The sequence below is a fragment of the Balearica regulorum genome, chromosome 2 (genome assembly GCF_011004875.1).
Source record: "Balearica regulorum gibbericeps isolate bBalReg1 chromosome 2, bBalReg1.pri, whole genome shotgun sequence".
Lineage (NCBI taxonomy): Eukaryota > Metazoa > Chordata > Aves > Gruiformes > Gruidae > Balearica > Balearica regulorum.
Genome location: NC_046185.1, coordinates 138,345,044 through 138,371,034, shown reverse-complemented (window position 1 = coordinate 138,371,034; position 25,991 = coordinate 138,345,044). Strand labels below are relative to the sequence as shown.

At 37.5% G+C, this 25,991-nt stretch overlaps 1 protein-coding gene across 1 annotated transcript in view; it reads left to right on the top strand.

Moving 5' to 3' along the window:
• The window catches only part of PHF14 (PHD finger protein 14), a 172,360-nt gene extending 158,301 nt beyond the window's left edge, over positions 1-14,059 (top strand). Inside the window, 2 exon segments of the mRNA XM_075746098.1 lie at positions 2,447-2,511; positions 13,878-14,059. Coding sequence (XP_075602213.1) covers positions 2,447-2,511; positions 13,878-13,923 — 111 coding nt within the window. The 3' untranslated portion in view covers positions 13,924-14,059.
• The last annotated feature ends 11,932 nt before the right edge of the window (positions 14,060-25,991 follow it).

Sequence of the window (25,991 nt, the reverse complement as noted above, 5' to 3'; positions counted from 1 at the left end):
GCTGAATAGGGTAGCTTATACATTCACGGGCTGTACCAGCAAAGTACCTAATGCCGTAATAGCCTACAAATCCAAGCTATTCAAGTTGGGATAAGTGTTACAATCAATTATTGTGGCTTTCAATAGAATGCCTGTTACTCTTCTTTTTGTCAGACAGCCTCTTACCTGCCTTGTTGAGTCATATCTTGATGTGTGATAATTATATCCGGTCATAGCTAGTGCTGAAGGCTGGTTTGTATGAAGCTATCTGTGGGTTAAACTTCTCAGTTAATGAGGAGCTGACTCTGTGGGATTGGATTACCGCCTGGATTAGATTTCTAACGCAATTCATTTCCAGGCATCCTCTTTCAGTATTTTCACTACACTTTAGTCTATATTAAGGTGGAAATTGGATTAAAAGGACAAAGCGTGAAGTCATTTGCTGAGGCAAACAGAGTGTTAGTGCCAAATTTTATATAAAAGGATGCTGCTGAAAGGACTGCGGGTCTCTTTTCTAATCCACGGAGAATCCTTCCGCCTCTGAGTTTAAGGACTTATTTCCAAATACAATGCACAGGGGGTACATAAACCCCTGTTAAACAGTTCATTTTGTGCATTCATCTCTTGTTTGTTTATGGTATTAAAAATGTTGTTTTCAGCCTGGAACAATCCCATTAATGCAGAAATCACTTTGTAAATGTAAATACTGTATTAGTGACAGCTCTGTTCAGCGCAAGTATTTTAACCTATTGGGCAGCATCTGTAGCTCTCCTCCTCTAATTAATGTTTTAAATATGCAAAAGAAAATTCTGCCTTTTATTTTTCTCAGTGAAATAAAGATTTTCAAGAGAGGCAATGCTTATTGTATCTGAAAATGTTGTGTTGGCAGGGCAAATGAATTATTGCTGTCCTTGGATGAAGGCAGTGTTGTGTGTGAAACTTCCACTGTCCACCGAGTAAACAGCAACTTTTGAATTGTAAGCACAAGACAGGACATGAACAATACATTTTAAAAATCCAAAATCAGAAACGAAAAATCCAAAAGTATGTATACTCAAAGATGTAATTCTGGGCCACCACCTTAAAATTTGTCGTCACCTCATGCAAGACAACCTAAATATGAAACTATATTCACATAGAAAAAAATGATCTAACTCAAGCTGTCCACTGCAGCTTTCACAGAGAGGGTATTGACTACCGCTTAAATGCTATTAGGATGTGGTCTTCCTTGGAGGACAGGTACTTGTCCTTCTGAAAAAGAGGAATAGACACATCAATTTCATTTGATCCCGCTGGCTGATGTACTAGCGCTGACTTGGTAGTTACTTCCTTATTTCATTATGTTTTAAAAATTGACTCCACTCTGTTTTCATCATTCCAAACCAGACACCTTTTTTATGTGTTGCCTTCTGATTGCTCTCAAAGCATCTTTCCAATTAAATAATTTCCTGATGAAAAACAAGTTTATATGAAGTAGAACTGTTTTTCATATGCTTTATAGCTTGCCACATACTATACTGTATCGTGTATCATAAAATTCCTGCTATTAATGGTTATTTACATTTCCAAGAGACAAAAAATATGCATCATAATTTAGAATCAGACAATTTCTTGGAATAACTGCACTAATTTTATGTCATCTTTGCTGGTTTCAGAAAGAACAGGTGATGTTCTGCACTAGAAAAGTTAATGCTTTTAAAGTCTTCTGTACTTTCTGAATGTAATAACAATGACAGCACTTAGCACTTATATAAATCTTTTCATGCATAGAGCTCCATCCTGACATTGAAAGTATTATTATTCACATTTTATGGATAAGTTCTTTAATGTAGCAGTGAGTTCAATTTCCACGACCTCCAGGCCGAATACATATTATAGTAGGGGGACAAATGTCAGAGATTTTAGCTGAGAAATTCCTCATCTGAGTCTCAGACCTTGCTTTACTATGGACACATGCATTAACTTTATCCTGGTTTCTGTTAGTGACCCCCTTCTAGATTATAAATCCTGTTACATACCACCGCTCCATGTCTTCCTCTCCTCCAATGACATTTTCTAGCTCACTACCCAAAGGTTTTCCCAGCTTTCTCCACACACCGTGCTTCATGCAGGGAGTTCTCACCTTAACCTCAATTCCATTTTCCCCTGCAAAAGCAGACCTCTACAGACTGACTCCTTAAAGCTCAGCACTGTTTTGATAAAATATCTGCCATAACTGCCTAATTTTTGTGTCTGTCCTGTATAGTCAGTATATTTGCTTTGTAAAGAAATGTAGAATATTTCTATATGAAATAGTTTTATATACATTTTTAAGATAATAATGTTTTAATCATTTTTTATTAGCCATACTTGGCACAAAAATGTGATTGAGATAGATATACATGCCTGTTATCCTGACTCACTTAGCTTTATGATGTTTTACTTCTTGTCCTTCTCTTATTTCATTTTTTTCCCTAACTGATTTTAGACTCTGCAAGATCAGACTCTCCAGATGCGTTTGTACAGTATATGGCATGATATGACTTGGCCAAGGTTTGGATTATTAATACTACAGTTAAATAAATATTATATTGATATATTACCATTTATCAAATTGAACAGTAAAATGTTGAAAGGAGCTAGAGACTTTTCTATGTCTAGGTCTTAAAAGGCATTTTGAAAGGACAACAGAAGCAACAGCTAACGAAGTTTTTGAGGTTTTCCTTTTTTTGAGAACTTACCTCCTGAAGGGTTTCCTTGAATTCAAATGAATTGAAAATACTTCAGTCCACTTCCAGTTCACAAATGATTAGTTCCAGTAACTGTCACTGACGAGAGTACTGACAAAGGGAAGCATTGATTAATATAGGAAGAATAAGATCCTTGATTTCTTGTCTGCCAAAATAGACAGCATTTGCTGTATTTCGTCATAGTCTTCATATTCTTAATAACCAGATTTTAAAATTACATTGACAGATGAAGTAGTATAGTTACATGTTTGTTTCTAAATTTAAATGCTGATTTAAATGGCAGTGCTCTTGTAGTTCTCCATGTGTTGCGTTGTCTAAGGTACATCTAGATGAGACGAAGCAGGCAAAATCAATTGCATGAAATACTAGGTAGTATTTGCCACAGGATAACATGAACCTGTTTTTTCTACATCACTTTTTTTGTTTTAACGACCTGTTCTGTTCTGTGAGTAAAGGAGATATATGATTATCTTAAATAATCAGTATACAGAAAATGATCAAATAGTTACTGGCTGTTGACTCTTAGAGTTGTAATATCCAATTCCTGCAGTTCCTGTATGTACAGAAAGAGAAAAGCTAATGAATAAAACCAGACAAATAGATCGCAACTAAGTAAAGTGAATGAATATGTAAGCTTTTGCTTGATATTGTTAGGTAACACTGACAGTTACGAGAGCAGCTGTTGTACAAGAGCAGCGAGCAGCAACTCCTGAACATCGCTGCGGGGCCATTGCTGACCCTGCGTAAGGTGCTGGGCAGAAACTTGTTAGAGGCAGCTGACTGGAAGTACTAGGATTTCAGGAAAAAACCAGCCCTCTGAAAATAGCCTCAACTTCCTCTTAAATACCCATAATTTAACTGCTATGCTTGATCCAGGGGCTGTTTAAATTCAGTATTCCATTCCAGAGAAGCCTTGTTCTACAGTGTATTATTTCATACATACCCCCAGAAAATAGTACTGTTCAGTTCAGTAATCAGATGAGTTGAATGTAACGATGCATGTATATGTGTTTGCAAGTTGTGGGCCTTAATGGTTGTGAAGAATATTATGTCTTGGAAGCACTGTGATATAACATAATGGGAGACAAAAAACCTTCTGGGTGAGTAGTCTTGTGAGGAATGGGGTTCAGTGAGCTTCAAAAGGAGTTTCAACAAATGACAATAAGTGGCTTCAGTGTTTTAAGGAAAATGTAGATAAATAATGATTTATAATGTGAGCTCTGTAATGAGCTCTTCTACCATAAATATGCTAATTAGTTATAGCGAAAATTAGTTATATAACTAATTAGTTATAGCGAAATTTCCCTAGCTTTGGGAATCTTTTTAGCTTTTTGGTAATTGATTCACATCAAAGTACTTTTTCTCCTACTCTTCTAACAAAGTTATGTGTGATTTGTTGGAGGGTGGGCAGAGATGGGGAGCAAGCTGTTGACAAACCAAAAGGTGACTTTGATATAGCATAGTGAAACAGTAACTTCTACATTTATCACAAAGAAATGCAAAATGCACCATGAACCTGTAAGGAGCCCTGTTTGTGGTGACTACCTGCACCAAGGTGACGTCTGTCACTTAATTTGATTCTAAGTTTCTGAAGTGCAAGTAATCTTTTTTTTTTTTTTTTTTTACAAAGTGTATAAACTTTGTTAGAGAAGAAGTTTTGGGAGGATATCAGATTGTGTTAGGAGGCAGATGCTGCTTTCACAGGGCAGGTTTTTGCAAAGTTCCTTTTGATGATAGTCTTACCTTAAATGGTTGGACATTGCATTATTTTCAGTTGAAAGAGTTTCATCAGATTGTGACTTCAAAAAATTACAGTGAAGCAACATTGCTATCGTGACAAATTACCAAAACATCCCTCAGTATACCCACTGAATTAAAGAGCATTTCGCTTTAGAACCTCACTTGGAAATGCCAAGACGAGTGGAGGTTGAAGAGAATTCATTCTATTGTTAAAACTAATACATTCATTTTTTAATTTAGAAGCTGATCAGCTTGAAACTATTAAAACCTTGGTATATTAGATGTTACAGTTTTGACTCAAAATTGACTCTGTGTTTATTACCAATACACCCTTGGTGCTTCCAATACATCGGAGTTGATCTATTGTATGAAACAGGGCTGTTGAGGCATCATTACTGCATCAGAACAGTAAGTGCTATCTTCAAATACATATAGTCAAAATATAAACCCAGACAAATCTACAAGCCTTCCTTTGCAATCAAACCAACTGAATTCTGACTTCTAAAACCATAGATTTCTTGTCTTGTTGGATTTCAGGTCCATAGCCAAATGTTTGGTTATATTGTCAAATTAAAAGTATGTTTATACAGCTTGTAAAGGAATGATTTTGACTTCTGGATAGCTCTGCAGTGCTAGTGTTAATTTAGATTAAATGAATGATAACAGTAGGGAAGATGTCGGTCTTCCATGAGAGATTGTACCTGGGTTGTTAGCATGAAGGTGTGGATCTGGTCCTAGCCTAGAATGCTCTTTTGGGGATTTTATTTCATGGATGTTGAAATTATTGAAACATCTGTCTAGTTATAGTTGTTGGATTCTGAATTTAAATGTTAGTATGTGTTTTGGGGGACCTACTGAAAGGAATTGTGTTGTGGTTTTTTAAAAAGCAAAAGTCTTCCATCTCTCATTTCTCTATCAGTAGCATGGGTTCTATTTGCTGTCATAGTCTATCCTCCATCTACTTCTACAGCTTTGTCCATTTCTATCAGTTTTGTTTGCAGCTTCATGGATTGTGACTAAATACAGGCATTAAGTATTACAACAAATATAAAGGCATTTTTACAGCTTTTACTTATATCACATTTTGGAAAATAAGTGACTAAAATGAAGGCCTTTGCTGTGTTGTTCAGACTCCTATGTCATCATATTAACTCCATTAAAAGATCCATCTTTTATGCCTCAAGCCTGAAGAGAATTTCATGGCTGTACTCAGGTGAAATGTTCTGATGAAATATAAAAGAAAGGAAGAAAAAGGTTTCTGAAATGTTAGCAGTCACATTATAGCAATATTTTCATGAATTCCGAAGTTATTAAATTTATAATACTGCAGTAGACTTTTTCTAATTAAATGTGCATTTTCTCTTATCATAAGGAAAGAAAAAACTTTGGTTGTGCTTTTTACAGTAATTTAATTAAGCATTTCCTGTAAGTTCATTTCAGTATCTATCATGGCTCACTACAGTTGGAATTCAGTATAGAATGGTAGATTAATTGCCCTTTGTCTTAGATGAAATAAGAATCCTAAATATGCAGAGTCATGAAATTTAATTGTGTTCCTCGATTGCTTATTCAATGCTTTGGAAACCTGAATCAAGAAATACTGAAGAAGAGGGCCAAAGGTTGTTAAATGTAGTGAGTAACACAGATTTTGAACTTTACTTAATGAACCGAGTGTTTATTACTATGAAATAAATGCACCATTTAAAGAATTATGGTGGAAATGTAAAACATTAAAACTCTAATTAATTTTGGTCAGAAGCATGCAATGCACTCATTTTTCCTAAAACATTTTCATTAGGGTCTAGATTTTCTCTGTTACTGAGATAAGTAGTGTATGGTAGTATCTTTTTCCGTTAAAAACGTGTAGTTCAGTGATGTTTAGAGTGATGTCTTTCAGCTGCCTTCGACTGTAGGCACCGTGTCTTGATTGTAGCTTACAGAAGCATTTTTCTATAACTCAGTTGTGCCTACTTTTCTGTTTAATGTTTTTAATCATTTTGGAAACAAGGAATGTTCAGACCTCTTTATAAAAGGCTGTCTATAGCCAAACTTATTTGTGAAAACAGTTAAACCATGAAAAAAAATCTTCAGCTATAATTTAGTAACTACCAAGATAGATGTATAGTCTAACAACTGAGCAGTTAAAAATTAGCCTCTTGGTTTTTTTTTTATTAAACAGTACTTAGAAATAAAATTGTTTAAAAAAGCCATTAATTCCTTATTGTTGACCTGAGCACCTTTTGTTTTCATGTAGCTATTGTTAGAAGAAACCATTTTATTTCTTAGTATCAAGAATACAAACCTGAAGAAGTTTTCCTTCTTATAATTCAGTAAATGTATAATGTAAATATGGTGGGAGTATAACCATGAAAATTTAAAATCATCTTGATTTGATTAGTATATGCATTTCTAGGCTATGGAATATTATTCTGTAGTAGTATTATGAATATATGTAAAGTGAAACTTTCTGTTTTGATTTATAATTCATAAAGATAATGATTATATTGCCACATAAATAGAAAATGCTATTGTGGTTTCCATATATATGTTTATATATGCACGGATGTAAGTATTGTAATTGAGTGACAAATTTGCCTTAGAAGGGATCTTAGTTGGGACAGTGTCAGACTTGAAGGCTTGAAAACTAATGCAAGTGCGTACTCTGGGACCACAGTGGAAATTAAGGAGGCCCGTCCCATACAGGCACAGTACTATCCCAGTAAAGTTGCTTTTCATCTATTTCTTAATGCATTTTTCAGGTTTGTGATATCTGAGCATTTATAGATTCAGTCTAAAGTTCATAAACGTAAACCTTTAAAGACTCAGATTGTTAAAGAGGAAACATTTTCCCCTACTTTCTTCAAGGAGAATCAGCTGAACTTGTAAAACAATGGTTGGGTTTCAAGCACCACCTGCCCTGAAGAGCATCCCAAATGTAGTGGCAGCCAGCCAAAAGGGCCACTCAGTGGAATGGTTGCCTCCTAAATAGGAGAGAAACAGATGGAAGATTTGAAATCTGGCATGAAATTCCACTTCTGTACTAAGCGTTAAATGAAATTTGACTGTAAGGGCTCTTGCGATGGTACATTTATCTGTATAATCAGAATTAGAAACAAGGAAATAGAAAATACAGAACACTGACAAACATTTCAAAAAGACTTAAAGTTCTTGTACCAGTGCAAGTGAAAGGAAAGAGTGTGATAAACATGCAGCTGCTTGTAGCTTCTTAAGAGGCGCTTTAGCACAAAAATAGTTCTCCTAGTCTTGCATTGCCACCTAGAGCACGATGCCACGTACTGCATCGGTGAAGGAAGCCAACAGTTAAACGTTGCTGTTTTTACTGAACAAAATGGGGTGGAGAGCTGCTCCCAGTTAACTGATGTCATGTTTACTTACATTAGAATGGTTAGTTCGTTCATAGCCTCCATTTTTTAATGTACCAGATCAGCAGAGATTTCGCTGTAGGAATGTGGTGGGCTTTGACAGTAAGAATTAATGGAGATGCGCATTAAAAGGTACGACTGTCAGCATGCCAGTGGTCCCAGAGGGGGCATTTTCTTGATGGCTGCTTCAGAATACTTCATGAAGCAAATGTCAAACTTGTCAAGGCTGTCACTATGAAAATGATCCATGTAGCAAGGGTCTCCTTTTCTTGGGAAACAAACAGCTGCCTTATCACTGCAGAGCTACGGTGACAGAAAACTGTCATCTATCACAAGAAATTTATATTTGCTTCTAATATCCATTGGTAAAGAATTGTTCCAGTTGTATTCTGTATTTTTGCACTACTCTTCATTATAAGGGTGTCAGTAATACGTTTGAAGAAGATAGCACAGGCTTTGGAAGAAAAATAACTTTTGAATTTTAGTGCTGGCTGCTCACCTTTTGCCAATTTAACAGAGCGACTGATTTAACTCCCAATTTTTGCCTGAAACTAATTTTCCTCCAAATTTGGCCTATGACATTGGAAAGCTAGACTTTAACATACACAAAGAAAAACTCTCATAGGTTCTAAAGTCCCTTTTTCCTGATATATTTTTGAAGAGTATTAAAAGTATTTTTAGCTACTTCCAACTGGTGTTCTGCTAGCAGGTGTTTTGTGAGGCAGGAGATGAAATAGCAGCTGGACACCCTCACTGGGGCTTAGTATATTAGTCATATTACAACTCTTTTGGGTTAAGATACTATGAAAAGTAATAGTATCTGAATTTGGTCCTGAGTGGTTTTGAGATAATATTTCTAGATTATGTGATAGCATAGAGAACCCTTTAGTCATTTCTCATTATAGTAGGATATTTTTGTGTTTTGCATACTTTGTTATTATTCTGATGTTCATTTATGTCATACTGTAATAGTGTTTATTAAGTTTAGAATATGGGTTACAGTTTGCAAAGAATACAATAGCAAGTTTATTTTATTAAGTATACCTTTGTAATGCAACTTTAGAAAATATAGGTGTGGTGCAATGCACAAATCTGTAAATCCGTGCATTTCCCAGCACAGTTAATTGAAGTGTGATCTGTTCTGCATACAGAGTAGTGTCAGATTCCCTGTAGAGTTAAGAATTGTCTATTTCACTGTCATCTTCCAGATTTTGTATCATTAACTAATGGAATAAAAAGAAATTCTTAGATATTTTGAATTAATTTAGTTGGAGGGGAAAAAAAGGAGAAAGGGACACCTATTTAGAGGCTTCTTTTTTTTTTTTTTTTTTTTTTTTTTTCCTCCCCTCATGCCAGAATTTTTCTACAGGGGAATATTCTGGAATACTTACTACAAAATTAACTTGCTACCTGGGACCTGTTATCCTCTGCTCGGAGCACCATTTGTAGTTGACCTTAAACATGCTTCCAAAGGGGATGAAGTTATATGATGGTCCCTATCAACTGTCAGATCAAAATTTTCAGAAACAGGATCTTAAAAGTCAGCTTCTTACCTTTAGTTTTTGGCACCTAAAAAAATCTAATCTCAAAGCATTTTCATTAACTTTGGCAGAGCTATTGGATGCTCAATACTTCATTAATAATTCACAAATCTTATTTAGGTGGCAGATTGTAGTGTCTCAGTTTAAAATTCTTGACCCTGTTCTGTTGCTGTAACCCATAAATTCTCAGCTACCAAGTGTAGACTAAGTAGTTTAAAGGAAGAGATGTCCATAGGACATTTGAAGACATGCATAGAGCATCCAAAGGACCCGTTAGTCCAATACTTTGTTTCCATCAGGGAAAAAAGAGGTATGCCTAGGAAAAGGATGTAGGAAAAAAAGATGATGTGGAATGTCCATCAGTCCATCAGCACCATCAGGAGACCGATGAGATATCCATTCATCAGTTGCTTAAGGAGCTCCTGAGCTGACATTTGAATTCAGGGTGTTGGGCTTAACAGCACTTTATAATGCCCTTTGTTCTTTTCCTTATCACTGTTGGTTTTGTAAATTTGAAAGAACAACAATTCCAGACTAGTAAACTTCATTCATTTCAACATGAAAATTATCTTTGGGCTGTTAAATGCTCTTTTTCAATAAGAATAGTAAGACAGTCGTAAGGTATTCTCTTCCCTTTGCCACTCTGACAAGTCACCAGATCTGTGCTGAGGCATCTTTTAGGTGAGTGTGTTCAAAATTCACTGTATAATATTTGAGTCTGTGGTTGTCTGTAGTCAAAAAAGATACGGAGAGAAGCTTGGTTTGTGACATCTGCTAGCAAAACCTGCTTTGATCGTTGAACATTTTAACATCAAAATTACTGTCCTCCGTTTCAGAATTTTTAGGACAGAAAGCAATAGACAGCACAATCATAGGCAGCTGGAAGCAAAATAAATAATAACACAGAATAGACATGTGAGGCATTAATAGAAATAATGTGAACTGAATTTATGTGAAACAGAAACTGGAATTCAGTATTTAGTCTGCTGTGTAGCCACTGGTAATAACAACTTTACACACCACCATCTTGGACTGTTTTTTAAAAGATAATATGAAAATAAAAGGTTTTGCTTTGCTATCTGTCAGAATTAAAAACATTATAATGATGATAATGATAGATGGTAATTAATAAAACAAATATATTAAATATGTTTAATCTGCAGTCTGGCATAATTTCTTGATAATTAGGCTATATAGACTATTTAGCTGAAAATTCAAACATTATTAATGACATTAGAAATGCCAACCAACTCAATATTCTATGTGCAATCATTGGCATGCCTCTGGGGCTATTAAAAAAAAAAAGATAAAACATTTCATAGAAATTTTGCATTGTCAGCAAACTGAAAGAATAGTGAGTCTTCACATCTTGGAGTATGGTTAATATGTGTGCTCTAAATTGCCAGTTCAAATCTTTCCCAAGTATACTGGCAGTGATATTGCACTTCTTATAATTTATAGGAGTTCATGTCTCAAAAATTTCTGATAGTTTTAAGTTATTAGTAAGTTTGCCATTCTCAGGCCACTGCTGTCACTATTTTTCTGGCAGAAAGCTGCATGGGTGCTGGAACAGGGGGCTCGTATTTTCCAGTGTCCCCCGCCAGTCAATTCTGCCACCTCTTTTGTGCTGGCGCTTTTGTTCATGTGGTAGTGCACAGGTCTGGGAATTGATCTGGCTGAAGACATATCTGATAAAGAAAAAGTTTTCTCCCCTTAACAATTAATACTATGAGAATAATCAACCGTCATTACTCTGTGTTTTGCATGGCAGTCACCCATGTTCAGAGATACTAAACTTACTTAGATTTCTGTTTCAAAATGAAATGTGAGTTTCTGTTCTTGGAAAACAGAGATGGAGTAAAAGTGCCTCTACAAAATCAAGATGTCTGATGTGGAGCATGGTTTAATACAGTACCATTCAGAAAGCTTTTGTGCATAAAAATATCAAAATAACAAAAAAATAACAAAATATCAGTCAAGGACGTGGATGACTTGTGTGTCAGAATCTGCCCACATAAGTCAAATTTATACTCTGCTGGTAGATTTTACCTGTTTGAATATGTTTTACCTGGTTGAAGCAATAGGAGATGAGCAAAGGAAGGAGTATTGGTACTGCAAATATCCCAAAGCGGATGCTTCCATCTTGAGTATTCACACAGAGCAAATCCCGGACTTGCCATAGCTGCTCACCCATCATTTCTGCATCTCAGGAAACACTGATCACTGCAGCTGCTGCTGTAACCTAGGAAATCTGCCAGAGAGCAAGCATGACCTTATGAGCACAGAATTAAAACATTGGAAGTCTACACAAAGCCAGAAGATTGTTACAAAACCTGTTTCACTGGATAAAACCATTTTTGTCCACAAAACATAGACTCAGGAAGCTGATGTTCAGTATTGAGCCCAATATTCCTTCACCCTCTTGTAGTCCTCAGTGAAGGTATGGCCCTGTAATGTCTGAACTTTCTGCATGCTCTCTCTATTAGGAGAGGAAGCCCCAAGCAATATGTCAAATGCGCTGGGAAAAGAATGATTGTGTAGGGTTTATATTCTCTGCATGAGGGAGTCCGAGTCAGGACGTTGGAATAATGGCAGGTTGTGTGCTAGGGGGATGGACTAGTTGGCGTTGAGGTCAGTAGGGATACAACTTCTGTAGGTAAGGACCTTCAGAAACATGCAGATTTGCTGTTCTTTTATTAACAAGTCCTTCACGAAAGAGCCTGGCTGTTTTTCTATAGCAGCCAAACGTTTCTGTGGGTGGCATTTTTATTCAGTGATATTCTTTGTCACCTGTAAGCAGTACATCTAAGCTTAGTTACACAGTGCTCCTTTGTTGCTTCCCATTCTGCCTTGCCTTTATTTTCTTTAGAAGTTTGACCTTTGTATGTGTACTATACATTACACACTCTTGAATATATGCTACGCTTGTAATTTCAATGAATAAACAATCTTTGGTTTCACACACATGCACAGACATGTTTCCTCACCTGGACTAAAAGGGGCTCACTGCATGTTTAAAAGGTAATTGAAGGGATGGCAGTCCAGAAAGATAAGAAAAAAAAGCATTTAGCCTTTAGCGGTCAGTCATGTAAACATTTCTCAGTGCCTAGCCTATCCCCAGAAGGGGGGAGGATTTAGAAACAGAATAGTTTGGAGTGTATGTTTCTTTAATAGAACAACTAGCTTTTCAATTTTATTTTAGCGTTGTGTAACATGATAGAAGACCACATTTTTTTAATGAGATTTTCCATTGCTATTCTATTTTGTGCTATCCATGTAAATATCCTTAGAAAACACCCTCCGACAGTGAAAGGAGGACTAGGATGCAAAAAGATAAAGTTATTTTCCTAGAAGAATGAAGGTGATGTTTTAAAGCAGGAAACTGCACCCTGGGTTCCTGGGTCCCACCTAATGTCCCTGACATTTCCTTTCTCTCAACTATTGACTTGTGATGAGTGGTGTTACAGCAGCCAGGACACTTCTTCATTCCCAAATGTCTATTCTTTTCTTCTCCTTTGTGCTTTTGGAACGAGGAAGATTCTCTGTGTATTGAATTAAAATGCAGGCAGGAAAACTGGCCATACTTTGAATGTGTGATAAGGACTGTTCATGATGCGATGGGTTGCAAGCTGCCTTATAAAACAATTTTCTCAGTCTTCCATAATTTATACTTTGGAGGTCACGATTTTGTACTGGACACAAAATAGTATCCATTCCTATGGAAACGGGCATTATGATGTCACTTCATTTTTTCAGTAAGATCCAGAGGAACCCGTAGTGAATTATGAGCCCTACTCTTGGAGCTGAAGCTGTAGAATATTGTAAGCATGCTGCTGCCTGACATGCTCATGTTTCCTATTTTAGACCTGACTGATCTTCAGATAACATATGGTGGTACAAGTAATTGGAAAATTGGCAGACCTGTCAAGAAAATATGCTAGATGGGACAAAAATACGATGCTGCAGCACATAAAGTGTCTCTGAAGTTAAATTTATTGTCTTTTATCAAATGGTGAAGTAAACGTATCTGGTCTCAAAAAAATGAAACATTTTTCAATGGCAGATGCTTTTCAAAAGTAATTTTTAGAACAATGATGAAAGTTCTTGCATTCGAAAGTAATTTAGTGGAAACCTCCGGTCAAGAACAAAGGAAAAGTGTGTAATACTGTCTGCTGCAGACATTTGAATGTCTTGTCATCTGTGTATGGTTGAGTAATATCTTTATGTAACCATCCAGTAAATTGGTCAGTGGAATATTTATTTATTAAATTATTCTTCTACTATAAATGAGGTTTTAGACTTGTTTGAATTTCTTATCATTTTTATTTCAACTGTAGACCAAAATCAGATGCTTGAATAAATTACATTTTTTGCTTATTTTTATGCTTATTGGTCAGGCAAAAGACAGCAAAAGTCTGTACAGAATTCTGTACATATGCTTAAGTACAAAAAGTGTACTTCTTCACTAAGTTGATTAATGTTCAGGTTTTCATTTTCTTTTACAGGAAGATGAAAATGAAGCTGAGGCAGAAAATCCATCTCAGGAGCTGAATTTGGAACAGAAAAAAGCAAAAAAATAGGAGGTTACTGTCTTGTTTGAAATATTTGCAAGTTGTGTAACAGTGATTATAGTTTCTCATTGTAAAATTAACAAAAAAAGTTCTCAATAAAGTCATTGAAAATTAAATTCATGCTGCACTGGGGAATTAATTAAGTAGCTCCTGGTGATATTCTTGATTGCATTAAAAGCTGAATTATCAGAACTGAGCACCATACCAATAAAATTGTAAAAGCTTTTTGAACATGGTGTAGAAAGCTGATGGATTATTCATCACTAATAGCATTTACTAAGCAAACAGGTCAATTTTTTTTTTTTTTTTTTTAACTCTACAAAGTAATGTTATCCTTAAAGGATAGTTAGAACTCAGACATGTTTTGGTATTTCTGAGCAAGAGCTTTGATTCTTAAAAGTTAGATAATTATGTTCTACTAAATGAGTTCTGAAATTTCTTCTGATCAGTGATTAAAATAAATGTTTCTGAGGACTGGGTGGAGGCAAGGATTTTTTGGTATGTACAGTATGTTTTCCTAAGTAAGTAGTTTTACATGTTTGTATCTCTTGTGATTTTTAGCTGGTTTCGTGTTGCATTACCATTTTCTTCCACGTAAGCCTTTTCCATTTTCACATGATCATTGTCTCTTAATGAATGGCAACCTTTTGTCTTGATCAGGCCATCCTACCCAGGTCTAATTCCTTCATACCAATCTTTCCATTCTAACCCAATAAAATAACTTCTTGCTGTGTCATTAGACCTTTAAGTGAGTAGTGAAAATCTAAAATAAAAAACTTTTTTTCCTATACTCCTCTCTTTGATTTCCAGTTTACCTCTGCTTTTTAGCCTGTGCAGGTCAGTAAATTGAAAGGTTAGTACAAGAAACTCAGCTGTAGATTTATAGCCCAGTAGTTTCACAGATTGCAATGAACAAACCAAAAATCTTACTGATTCTGTTTTAGGATTAGAGCAACACTCACTGAAGTCCCTTGAGTAAAGTTTATCTTGCCCTAGGAGAAATGAATCATCTTCAATTGAAAAAGTTCACCTCTTTTCCCACTCTTCTATATTTTTACTGTTATTCTGTATATTGAGTGTTAAATCAGATTGTAAATAGTATTCATCCTCAATTTTATCCTGTCTGTATAAATAATAGTTTCAGATATTTTAAAAACAACATGCCTGTGCTTAAGCAATATCTTTTATAAATTCTTTTCTGGTTCATGAGGTTCAAATACATGTAGCTCCTGGACAAATTTCAATCACAATTACTCTACAGGATTTTAATAACACTAGATCTTATTTTAACGAATGCAGCTATCATGTAAATTGCCATATAAAATAAATTCAGCATTGGTCCATTTGGTGCAGATCAACCACTGGAGCCATCTCAGAAAGGAGGGTGAATATGATTTTGACTTCACTGCAGTGGAAGAGACAGATTTAGGAAAGACAGAAGCACAGATTTACCACGCAGGACCTCATGGACCGTTCTCTGTGTAGTGATGCATAGGATCACAGGACAGATGAGTACGAAGTGAATGTTTTTCCTTTTTTTCAGGCTAACCCAGAAAGCCATAGTCACTTCTCAGAGCTTAGTACTCACCAGGATCTGAAGAAGGTGCAGGGTTGCCATTGGAAAGGACTGAAAGGCCTCTGAATTTTGAAGGACAGAACCAGTAACTTATAAGAAAAGGTGAGAGAATGAGGTTTCACACAGAGCTTGCACAAAGGTAGGGTAACGGCAGGGGCAGTTACTGGCTGGGATGGATTATGGCCATGTCTTGGCCTCGCTGCCTGCCCTCATCCCCAGTGCACTTGATCTTTGGGTTTGTCCACCCAAATTATCCTGCCTGAAATTAGCAGATAGGGTCTCATTAGTACAAAATAATCTATTTCCATTCAGTCCATGGCAGCAGGTTTGTCCTTTTGCTGTGAGTCTAAGCTCTGTGACAGCCCGGGACTGTACGGGTACAGAAGATGAGAAAGGTGGTTATTCGGTGTTCAGGTTTTGTATTAAAATGTATTACTTGGCTCCTGAACAACTGAGCGAGATAAATGGTTCAGATGTTGAAAGATACAGAAGCTTCCATTTGATGCATAATGCTGATGAGCTTAAAAGAGGTACTTCTGTATCTTTCCTAAATTCTTAAAAATTTAATGTGAAAGTATAATTACATAAATCAGACTTTTAGGTAACTCCTTTTTCAGAAATCCAGCATATTTCACCAAAAGTCTACAGTCAGGGTTGATAAACAGAAACCTGTCCCTTGGTTAAGTTATTTAATTCAAAATTCAAATGCTGCAATTTAGAGATCTTCACTGCAAAGTAATAATAACCAGCACTGTTATCTTAATCAGCTGGGAAGTGAGACAAGTGTGACTGATTCAAAATGCACTCCTAACTTCATCCCTCCCAGAAAAATGGAGGAGACCTATTTAATGACTTAGGTGTAGACATTTGTACTAAATAGAGGGTGTTTAAACTGGTAAAGATCAAATAAAGACTATACAAAATAGGTGAGTTTATTTCCTTTATCTTTATTCTGTTTTAATTTAAATTTGCGGCTGATTTTATTTTTGGTATATTCTTGAGTTTTCAGACTACCAGTATGAATTTCATTTGCATCATATATTTTTTTCTCAACGTCCAAATGTTTTTTGGATACAATAGACTGGGTAAAGCAAATGGCTGCATCAGTCCTACATGACTATGACATGATGCTTCTGAGTGTTACTCTTCATCAGAATGAAGTTGAGAATCTGATGCAGAATATTGTGGCTTTTATTAAAGGTATATCCACACTGCAGTCAAACACAAGCCAACTTGGATACTGAGAACAGCCTAGCTCCTGCAGGGTGAAGCTCAAAGCTTATCTGAATACACTCAAAGGCTAACTTAGAGATGGGATGAGCAAAAGTTTAGACAGCTTTAATTCAGCTGATTACAGATGTTTTTATGGAGCAGTATATTCTTCGTATGTATACACAGACATCCCTATGTACACGTGCCCGAGCAGCCAGTTACAATGTCATTTTTATTTTATTCTCTCTCCCTCTATGCAGTTATTTAATCATAAGAGTCACATGCTGCTCTGAAAGTCTAGATGGAGAACTATTTGTTTCCCACTCCATCCCTCTCATGCATGACAGTGGTGGTGCTCCTCAACTGGGAATTGCAGTTTTCTGGTTTGCACCAGTGATAGCTATTTTAGGGTGGCTTAGGGGATAATTATGTTTTCCATGCTTGAAGAGAAACTGTCATTTTCCTCAGATTGAAGCAAATTTACTGTTTTTTGTGCAGTTTATGATGGATTACTGTTGGTTTTCGTTCAGTCCGCCATGTTTGCTCTTTCCCCCCTGCAGAACAGTGGGCTATTGAGAATTTTCTGGACTCCCAACACTGTGTTTTGTATTAAAGACAGTCACTTCACTCTCAGAGAAGAGCAAATCTGTCTATTACTATAATTTTTGTTCTTAGAAAATAACGTCTGACCTTTCCACTCCCTCATACGGGGGAATTTGAGGTGTGGAAGTTCTTGTCAATCACCGACAGAGTAACATTTCTGATTTATGAGAGTATAGTTTATGTTGTATCATAGATATATGTGCAATAGTTTGCTGTTAGATGAATTTCCTTAGTATGTTACCTGATTTTTGTTGTCATGCAAGGATTCTTATTCTGAACGCTACATTCTCATGTGAAAGATAGGACTGAAATGATTGGCATGAGGTAAAAAAAACAAAGCTACTTTTGACAGAGACTGTTTGTAGCTCCACAGGCAGTGAAATAATTGGATGTAAAATGTTGTGCAATCATAAGAATTCTACACACACTAAATATATCTTGGTATTTTAATTGCAATGTACATGTAACTTCTTACTGGTTGAAATGAGAATTTACAGTATTTTGTTATTGATATATTGAAATGTATTGCTACTCTGGACTTACTTGTTGCTTATTTGTTTTTTCTCTCGAACGGCACTAGTCATAATGCATTATATGCATGAAATGTGATATAGAACAGCTAATCCTAACACAATATTATTTTTCTGCTCATTAGAAAGGATTTTCATACCTTTAAACTAAGAAAATGATTTAAACATGATTATTCCTCTCAGGAGCTTCAATATTTGCACAGTCAGAATTTTTAAATGGAAAAAACCGTACTGACAGAGAAGTATATCACTTCTGTGCTTCTTTGTTATTGCAGTCCCATAAGCTGTCTACCTCTTGGTTGGTTGCTCTGCATCATGCTACAGAAACTAACTCCCCCTGACATTAGGCTGGATAGGTTTTACTCTGTGAAAAGTGAAGGTTGATTAGAAACTGACTCTATTTCACATGACCTAAAGAAAACAATTTTTACATAGCAATGAGTAAACGACTTCTATCACCTATCTAAGGCTATAGTGCAAGATCATAGCAGGTAATAAATGTTTCCCCATGGTGAATTCAATGTAGATTCTGCAGCGATGTTTTCTGGAGAAGGAAGTAAAATGCTGAAGGCAACAGCATGAAAACGCATGCAGCTATGGCATAATTCTGATTTGTTTTGGAAGAACTATTAATTTCCTTGTTACAAAGCCAAGTAAGAGCAACCCTTTAAAACTGTTGAACCATGAAAGCCATTTCCTTAAGGGTTTTAAATTTGGGAACAGACTCATGAAATTTATAGCTTTGATGAGATATTCTTTGCCTGCAGTCAGAATGAGAGCTAGATCATTGGTTTCCCAGCATGACACCTATGTATTCTTGTGTGCACTAGATATCATTAGGCTCATAATAACACAGCTATCATCACATTAATGTCTGAAAGGTTCAGTTTTGATGCTTGGTTTAAGTCTCTCATTTATACCTACAGCATACTAAACAGCTGAATGAAAACAACAGCTATACCATACCTATATTGTGCTATTGTTCTGCACTTTAACAAAAAATGCAGTCATTTTATGCCTGATCAAATTTTTATTAATTTTTTTTCTTGCCAAGTCACATTGTTTTGAAAGAGCTGCAATGATGAACTAATAGCATACCATGAATACAGTAACAGATAATGGTACAGTGAAACTGTTTTTTTCTGGTTCATGCAGTAAGGACAGCAGTGAACATAGTATACATATTGAGCTAATAATTGTAAGTTATAGTATATTATTGAAAGTTTATGTACTATGTCTGCCATCTTATGGTAGAAGAGAAGAGTATCAGAACACGCCAATAGCACCTAATTGCCTATATTCTTTCAGGTAAAGCTAGGCAGTCTGTAGCATTCTAGGAAGGTACCAGCAACTAAAAGTCACACCAAGAAGGAATTACAGCTGAAAGCAATTAATGTCACCACTTTGCTACATACTTCTGCTAGTTTCTGTCAGAAAAATAAAGTGTATCCCTTTACAGCATAAAGTTGCCACCAGGTTTTACAGCGAATATCTTACTAGTTGTACCAAATTAAATTTGCAGAGAGAGATACTAAGAGAAATCAGTTTTTATACTGCCATGTGACTGAACAGGTGGATAGAGTTTGGGAGAAACATCCTTGTTCTCATAATGGAGAGAAAAGGTTTGGAGAAGCACCAGTATAGCAAGTCTAGTAACTTGTGGCTTATAGGCAAGTTACTTTTATTATTGTGATCTGAAAAGTTTTTCCCAGATCAGCGACAGAGCTTTGATTTCCATAGATGGGAGGTGATACCTGTAGGAGTTCTGGCTAGAGATAGTCTGCAAATTGGGGCTGTGCCATAAATTGAATCAAAACTAGCCAATTCCAGTGATGTGGAAAGGAAAAAAAAAAAAACACAGACAACTTCAATCTTTAATCATTAGTAAGCTGTGAAGGTTTTAAAGACTACATGAGAAAATATTCTGCAAGTACTTAAAACCCTTGTGGACTAAGAAACACTAATTAGCTGCTGAGGAGATGGGATTTATAAAAGCTAGACCATAACAGCAGTGTTACCAGCAAGAAAGACTTTGGGATGGTTTTGTTTTAATTGTTGAAATACAATTGCTTAGTATTTATTTTAGGGTCATTGTTTCAGTCACCAGTATCTGAATTATTTTGACTCAACACTGGACATTTTATTTTTAACACCTTGCCATGAAAGATGTGTTATGAAATAACCTTTTTTTTTTCGTTAAATACTTTAATTGGTTGAATTTTTAATGTTTTTATATTTTCAGACATCAACCTCTCTTTCAATATTGAATCAGCTGCAGTATTATGAGGTGTTTTGTTCCTGAAAAGAAATGCAGCACTCATTCTTAATGACAAATGTCAAGCCAAGAGCTTAGGTGGCAAATGCCTCTTTTGGCCCTCATTTGTTCCCTAATAGTTTCCTGCCCCATTTCAGATCCAAGCATGGTGGAGATAATATATGACATTGCTAAACCCATCGTTTAACCTGCATTGTTCATGTTATGGATTTGTCTTTAATTGCTAACCAGATTGCTTACCTAAATCTTGGTATGTATTTTAAGAATTTTCTTTTGCCGTGAAGTCACATTGTTGATTCGTATTCTTAGGATTTGGAGTTGAAACAAAACCGAGACTATCCTTTCTTCTTTATGGATAAAACCTTTCTAGACCTGCCAGGAGAATTGTCACCTTTCAGAGATGTCAGCATGATTGCACCCAGCACAGCAAGGCTGCTGCCAGCAGTGGGACAGGAGGACAGAGAAAAGCCTCCCATTCACCAGAGCTTTGTTTCCATTACAGGTGCCTACAGCTTGGAAACCCAGGCTAGGATCATGGTTTTTAGCACATCTCTACATAGTCTTCTCTATTTTGAGGCCTTTGTTAAGAGAAAAGAGTAGAAGACTGCATTGCTAAATGCTTAAGATATGTAGTAGGCCATGCTGGAGCAAAAATTTGTGATGTGGTCAACACGCTGGAGGGAAGGGATGCCATCCAGAGGGACCTTGACAGGCTGGAGAGGTGGGCCTATGCGAACCTCATGAAGTTCAACACGGCCAAGTGAAAGGTCCTGCAAGCGGGTCGGAGCAATCCCAAGCACAGCTACAGGCTGGGCAAGGAATGGATTGAAAGCAGCCCTGAGGAGAAGGACTTGGGGGTATTGATTGATGAGAAGCTCAACATGAGCCGGCAGTGTGCACTTGCAGCCCAGAAAGCCAACCGTGTCCTGGGCTGCATCAAAAGAGATGTGACCAGCAGGTCAAGGGAGGTGATTCTGCCCCTCTACTCTGCTCTTGTGAGACCCCACCTGGAGTACTGCGTCCAGCTCTGGGGACACAGAGGAGGGTCATGAAGCTGATCAGAGGGCTGGAGCACCTCTTCTATGAGGACAGGCTGAGAGAGCTGGGATTGTTCAGCCTGGAGAAAAGGCGGCTTCAGGGAGATCTAATTGCGGCTTACCAGTTTCTGAAGGGGGCCTACAGGAAAGATGGTGAGGGACTGTTTATCAGGGAGTATAGTGACAGGACAAAGGGTAATGGGTTTAAGCTGAAGGAGGGTCGATTTAGATTAGATGTGAGAAAGAAATTCTTTACTGTTAGAGTGGTGAGGCACTGGAACAGGTTGCCCAGAGAAGTTGTGGAGGCCCCATCCCTGGAATTGTTCAAGGCCAAGTTGGATGAGGCTTTGGGCTACTTGGTCTAGGGGAGGGTGTCCCTGCCCATGGCAGGGGGGGTTGGAACTAGATGATCTTTGAGGTCCTTTCTAACCCAAACAATTCTATGATTCTATGAAAAATGGCAGGCTTAGTCTTAGTGAACTAAGCAGCTACACAATTTCTTTTTACCAGCTCATCTGCCAGGAGAAAGTTTGCAGACATTGCTCTGCTCGTCACTACATACAGTAATCGATGCACACTTTTATTGCCTTTTAAAAAGCCATGCAGATGTGAAGAAAGGATTGTTAGAATAATCTTGTATTTTTCCATAGGTTATCCCCACCCAGTCAATCATAATGAGACAGACTTTCAGAGACAGACCAGACCTATTAAGCAACCTCAGCACCACTTATACGCAGGCACTGTTGTCTTGAAGTGGTTTCTGAGGAGTGGATGAGGCTGGTCTTCAATCACTTTGCTGCTTGCAGCCCCAAGAGCATCTCACTGGGTGGCTGTGGGCAGTAACTCTGCTTCCTAAGGATCTGCTGAGAGCAGCATGCCATGGTGTGACTGTCTGTCGTGTCTGCATTTTTTTTCTCCCAAAACAGCGAGTATATGGGCACCGGAATGGTTGGTATGGGGCAGCCATAATGCAGCCTGCTGATCTGTACATTAGCTCAGTCCTTCAGCCAGAGTTTGACCAAGGTTGGAGCATGAACAAGAGTGAATTGGATATACTGAGACAAGACTGAGATGATGATGGAAGTTTGGGGTCATCAGCTGAGAAGCTGGCAGAAGTAATATTAGTCCTTTAGAATAAACAAATGAGTTTTTCCATTAATAGCTGTAACTGACAGCTAGGTCTTTAGACCCATATTTTCTGGTCATCTCATCATTCCGTTCTCAGTCTGGTCAGATTTTGCCATCCACGCCGGGTTGGGAAGTTATAGCTTGTTTGACATAGGCATCAGGCCTGCTCTTTCCAGTTTTCCTCAAGGCTAGAATTCTGTGTAATGTTAGTTGCCAAAACTGACTGGAGTCTTAAGTCAAGGTAATGTCTCTCTAAAGAAGGAAAAATACACAAAGCTCTCATTCTTGGCCTAGTTGTTGGTCCCTAGTATCAATTTAAATACAAATTTATAACCAACCACCCTGCTGCTGCCCTGTAGCTTGGGACTGTCCTTTTTTCAAAGATTTCCTCTTGCCTGGGCATGCTGCCACCACTGAAATCATGCAGGCTCACTTGATTTAGGTTGCCTTACCACAAAAGACAGCAGTCCCAAGTGTTTTCTGAGAGGACACCAAGGCAAATTAATTTCCAACCTTCTTACCGTCCAATGCTTGTTAACCTTCAGAGAGCAGCAGAGTTTTGCAGTAGGGCAAACCCCATCTTTGTTAGGCCTTGAGAGAAGGCTGAAGATATAAGCCTTATAACAATAAAAATAATTGTTTTGTTGGAATGATTAATTACTAAGTCATTTTTCAAGTGTAATCAATCACCTTGTATTCTTGTTTGAATAGTTAGTCTTCAGTAGAAATTTTTAGGTTATCTTAAAAGTAAATATTTATTACACTCAAATAAAGTGCCTGGTTGCTGACTTGCATGCAAGTTGATGGCCTATTCCCTTTACTACTTCATTCACAATGAGTAAGACCTTTTTATTATAATTATTTGCAATTATTGTGGGGTTTTTTATTAATTATAGCAATACTTCATCATCAAGCTGGAGCCCAAATTTTTAGGAACAATAAAAATGAGAATAAATCAGCCTCCATTCTATTCTGAGTTTTTTTCTGGTGGTATGGTTAGATTTCTTTCTTTGGTGGAAGTACCTTACAAAGCCTTAAAAATGGTCATGAGTAGCTCTAAATGGGGGGATTGCACAAACCCTACAGGATTTTAATAAAACAGTGACAACAGTGATCATATACCTTAGAGAAATGATCAAGCTAAGACATGTAATTTTTAATTTTAGTATTTTATTTTTAGTATTTTAAGTGTTATTACAACATCAAGTGGCATATCAAATTCTAATACCAAGGCTCACCATTAACCATGTCAGTGTTTGACATGTTATCTACAATTTTGATGTCTAAGAATCTTAAAACATAACTAAAATGTTGGAGGGGAAAAAAAATACAACTGCTACCTCCCCATCATTTATTCTATGATGTTGAACAAAACTGTAGAGTGTGAATATTTCACCTTTGGCGTCATCTGGGACTGCGAAGGAAAACAAATGAATGTTATGTCAGACGTAGTGTTTTAAAAGTGGAAAAATACCTTTATAGTTAATTTACAAAAAGTAGATTTCTGTTTCTACCACAGATGGTAAAAATAGAATAATGATTGACACACATCAAGTTTCTGCCTGTAATATTGATAGGAAAATCAGATACATCATTAACATGTTGCACCTACATGTATTTCAGTATGTCTTTTGTAGTCTAGACATTCAGTTCAGTGGGCAGAAGAGTGTTTTTCAAATTTTAAAGTACATACCATTCATAAAGTACATGCAGTGAGGGAAGTATGGATCTCTAACACCGCTGCAGCTTTGTTATTTTTGAAATCTCACAGGAACAAATCAGAAAAACCAAACATTCAAGCATATCAATAGAAATACCACTACACTTTATGGTCACGGCCCCTAAAAATGAAACAGTCAATTTGCCATGTTTGCCCAAGTTGGCAGTGAAGAGTTAGAGAAAAGCAGCAATTAAGCAGCAGGTTTGGTATCAGTGCCTTTGAGCTTGTACCATTACATTTCAAAGATCTTGATTTTTAAGTAAATTTATTTTCTCTTTAGGAGCATAATGGCATCAGAAGTCAAATTAATATAACATTTGTGAATTATCTTTTACTTATGAATTGTATTTCAGTTGCTTTTAAGAGCACTGTTTTATCTATGGCATGAGGAAACAAACCTGACCTTTATTTGTCTCTTTTACAATGAATTATAATTTTAGATCACAGCTCTCTCTAGTGTATATCCCCTTATACCTGACATACAAACCTTTTTGAACATGATCGGCTGCTTTTCTGAAACTAGATATCAATTGAGTATTTTATATATATACACATATATAAAAATCTGTATCATATTTCTTTCAGTTATATAGATATAGAAGTTGTGTAGTCTCCATCCTTAGAAGATAAAGCCCTGAGCCACCTGGTCTGATCTCAAGCTGGCCCTTCTTTGAGCGGGAGGCTCAACTGAGACCTCCTGAGCTGCCTTCCTACCTGAATTCTATGTTTCCGTGATAATTATTTCAAGCTTATATATGTATTTGGTTTGTGTGGCAAGGTTGTTGGGGGGGGGGGGGGGGGGGGGGGGGCTACAAGGGTGGCTTCTGTGAGAAGCTGCTAGAAGCTTTCTCCATGTCCGACAGAGCCAATGCCAGCCAGCTCCAAGACGGACCCACCACTGGCCAAGGTTGAGCCCATCAGTGATGGTGGTAGCACCTCTGGGATAACATAGTTAAGAAGGGAGGGGGGAAATGCTGCGCAACACTGAGAGCAATTGCATCTGGAGAGGGGAGTGACAATGTGTGAGAGGAACAACTTTGCAGACACCCAGGTCAGTGAAGAAGGAGGGGGTAGCAGGTGCTCCAGGTGCTGGAGCAGAGATTCCCTTGCAGCCCATGGAGAAGATCATGGTGAGGCAGGCTGTCCCCCCTGCAGCCTATGGAGGTTAACGGTGGAGCAGATACCCACCTGCAGCCTGTGGAGGACCTCACACCGGAGCAGGTGGATGCCCAAAGGAGGCTGTGACCCCGTGGGAAGTCCACACTGGAGCAAGCTCCTGGCAGGACCTGTGGACCTGTGGTGAGAGGAGCCCACGCCGGAGCAGGTTTGCTGGCAGGACTTGTGACCCCGTGGGGGACCCACGCTGGAGCAGTTAGTGAAGAACTGCAGCCCATGGGAAGGACTCATGTTGGAGAAGTTCATGGAGGACTATCTCCTGTGGGAGGGACCCCACGCTGGTGCAGGCTAAGAGTGTGAGGAGTCCTCCCCCTGAGGAGGAAGGAGCGGCAGAGACAATGTGTGATGAACTGACCGTAACCCCCATTCCCCATCCCCCTGTGCCTCTAGGGGGGAGGAGGTAGAGAAATTGGGGGTGAAGTTGAGCCCGGGAAGAAGGAAGGGGTGGGGGGAGGTGTTTTAAGGTTTGGTTTTATTTCTCATTACACAACTCTAATTTGACTCGTAATAATTTAGTTCTCCCCAAGTCAATACTGTTTTGCCCATGGCAGTAATTGGTGAGTGATTTCTCCCTGTCCTTATCTCGACCCATGAGCTTTTTGTCACATTTTCTTTCCCCTGCCCAGCTGTGAAGGGGGAGTGATAGAGCGGCTTTGGTGGGCACCCGGCATCCATCCAGGATCAACCCATCACAATACTTAGCAGCTTGTATGTGCAAATAGAAAGAGCAATAAAACACTTTGCTTATAAACTTATAAACACAAACAAGTGTGTCTGTTTTCCCTCTGGGA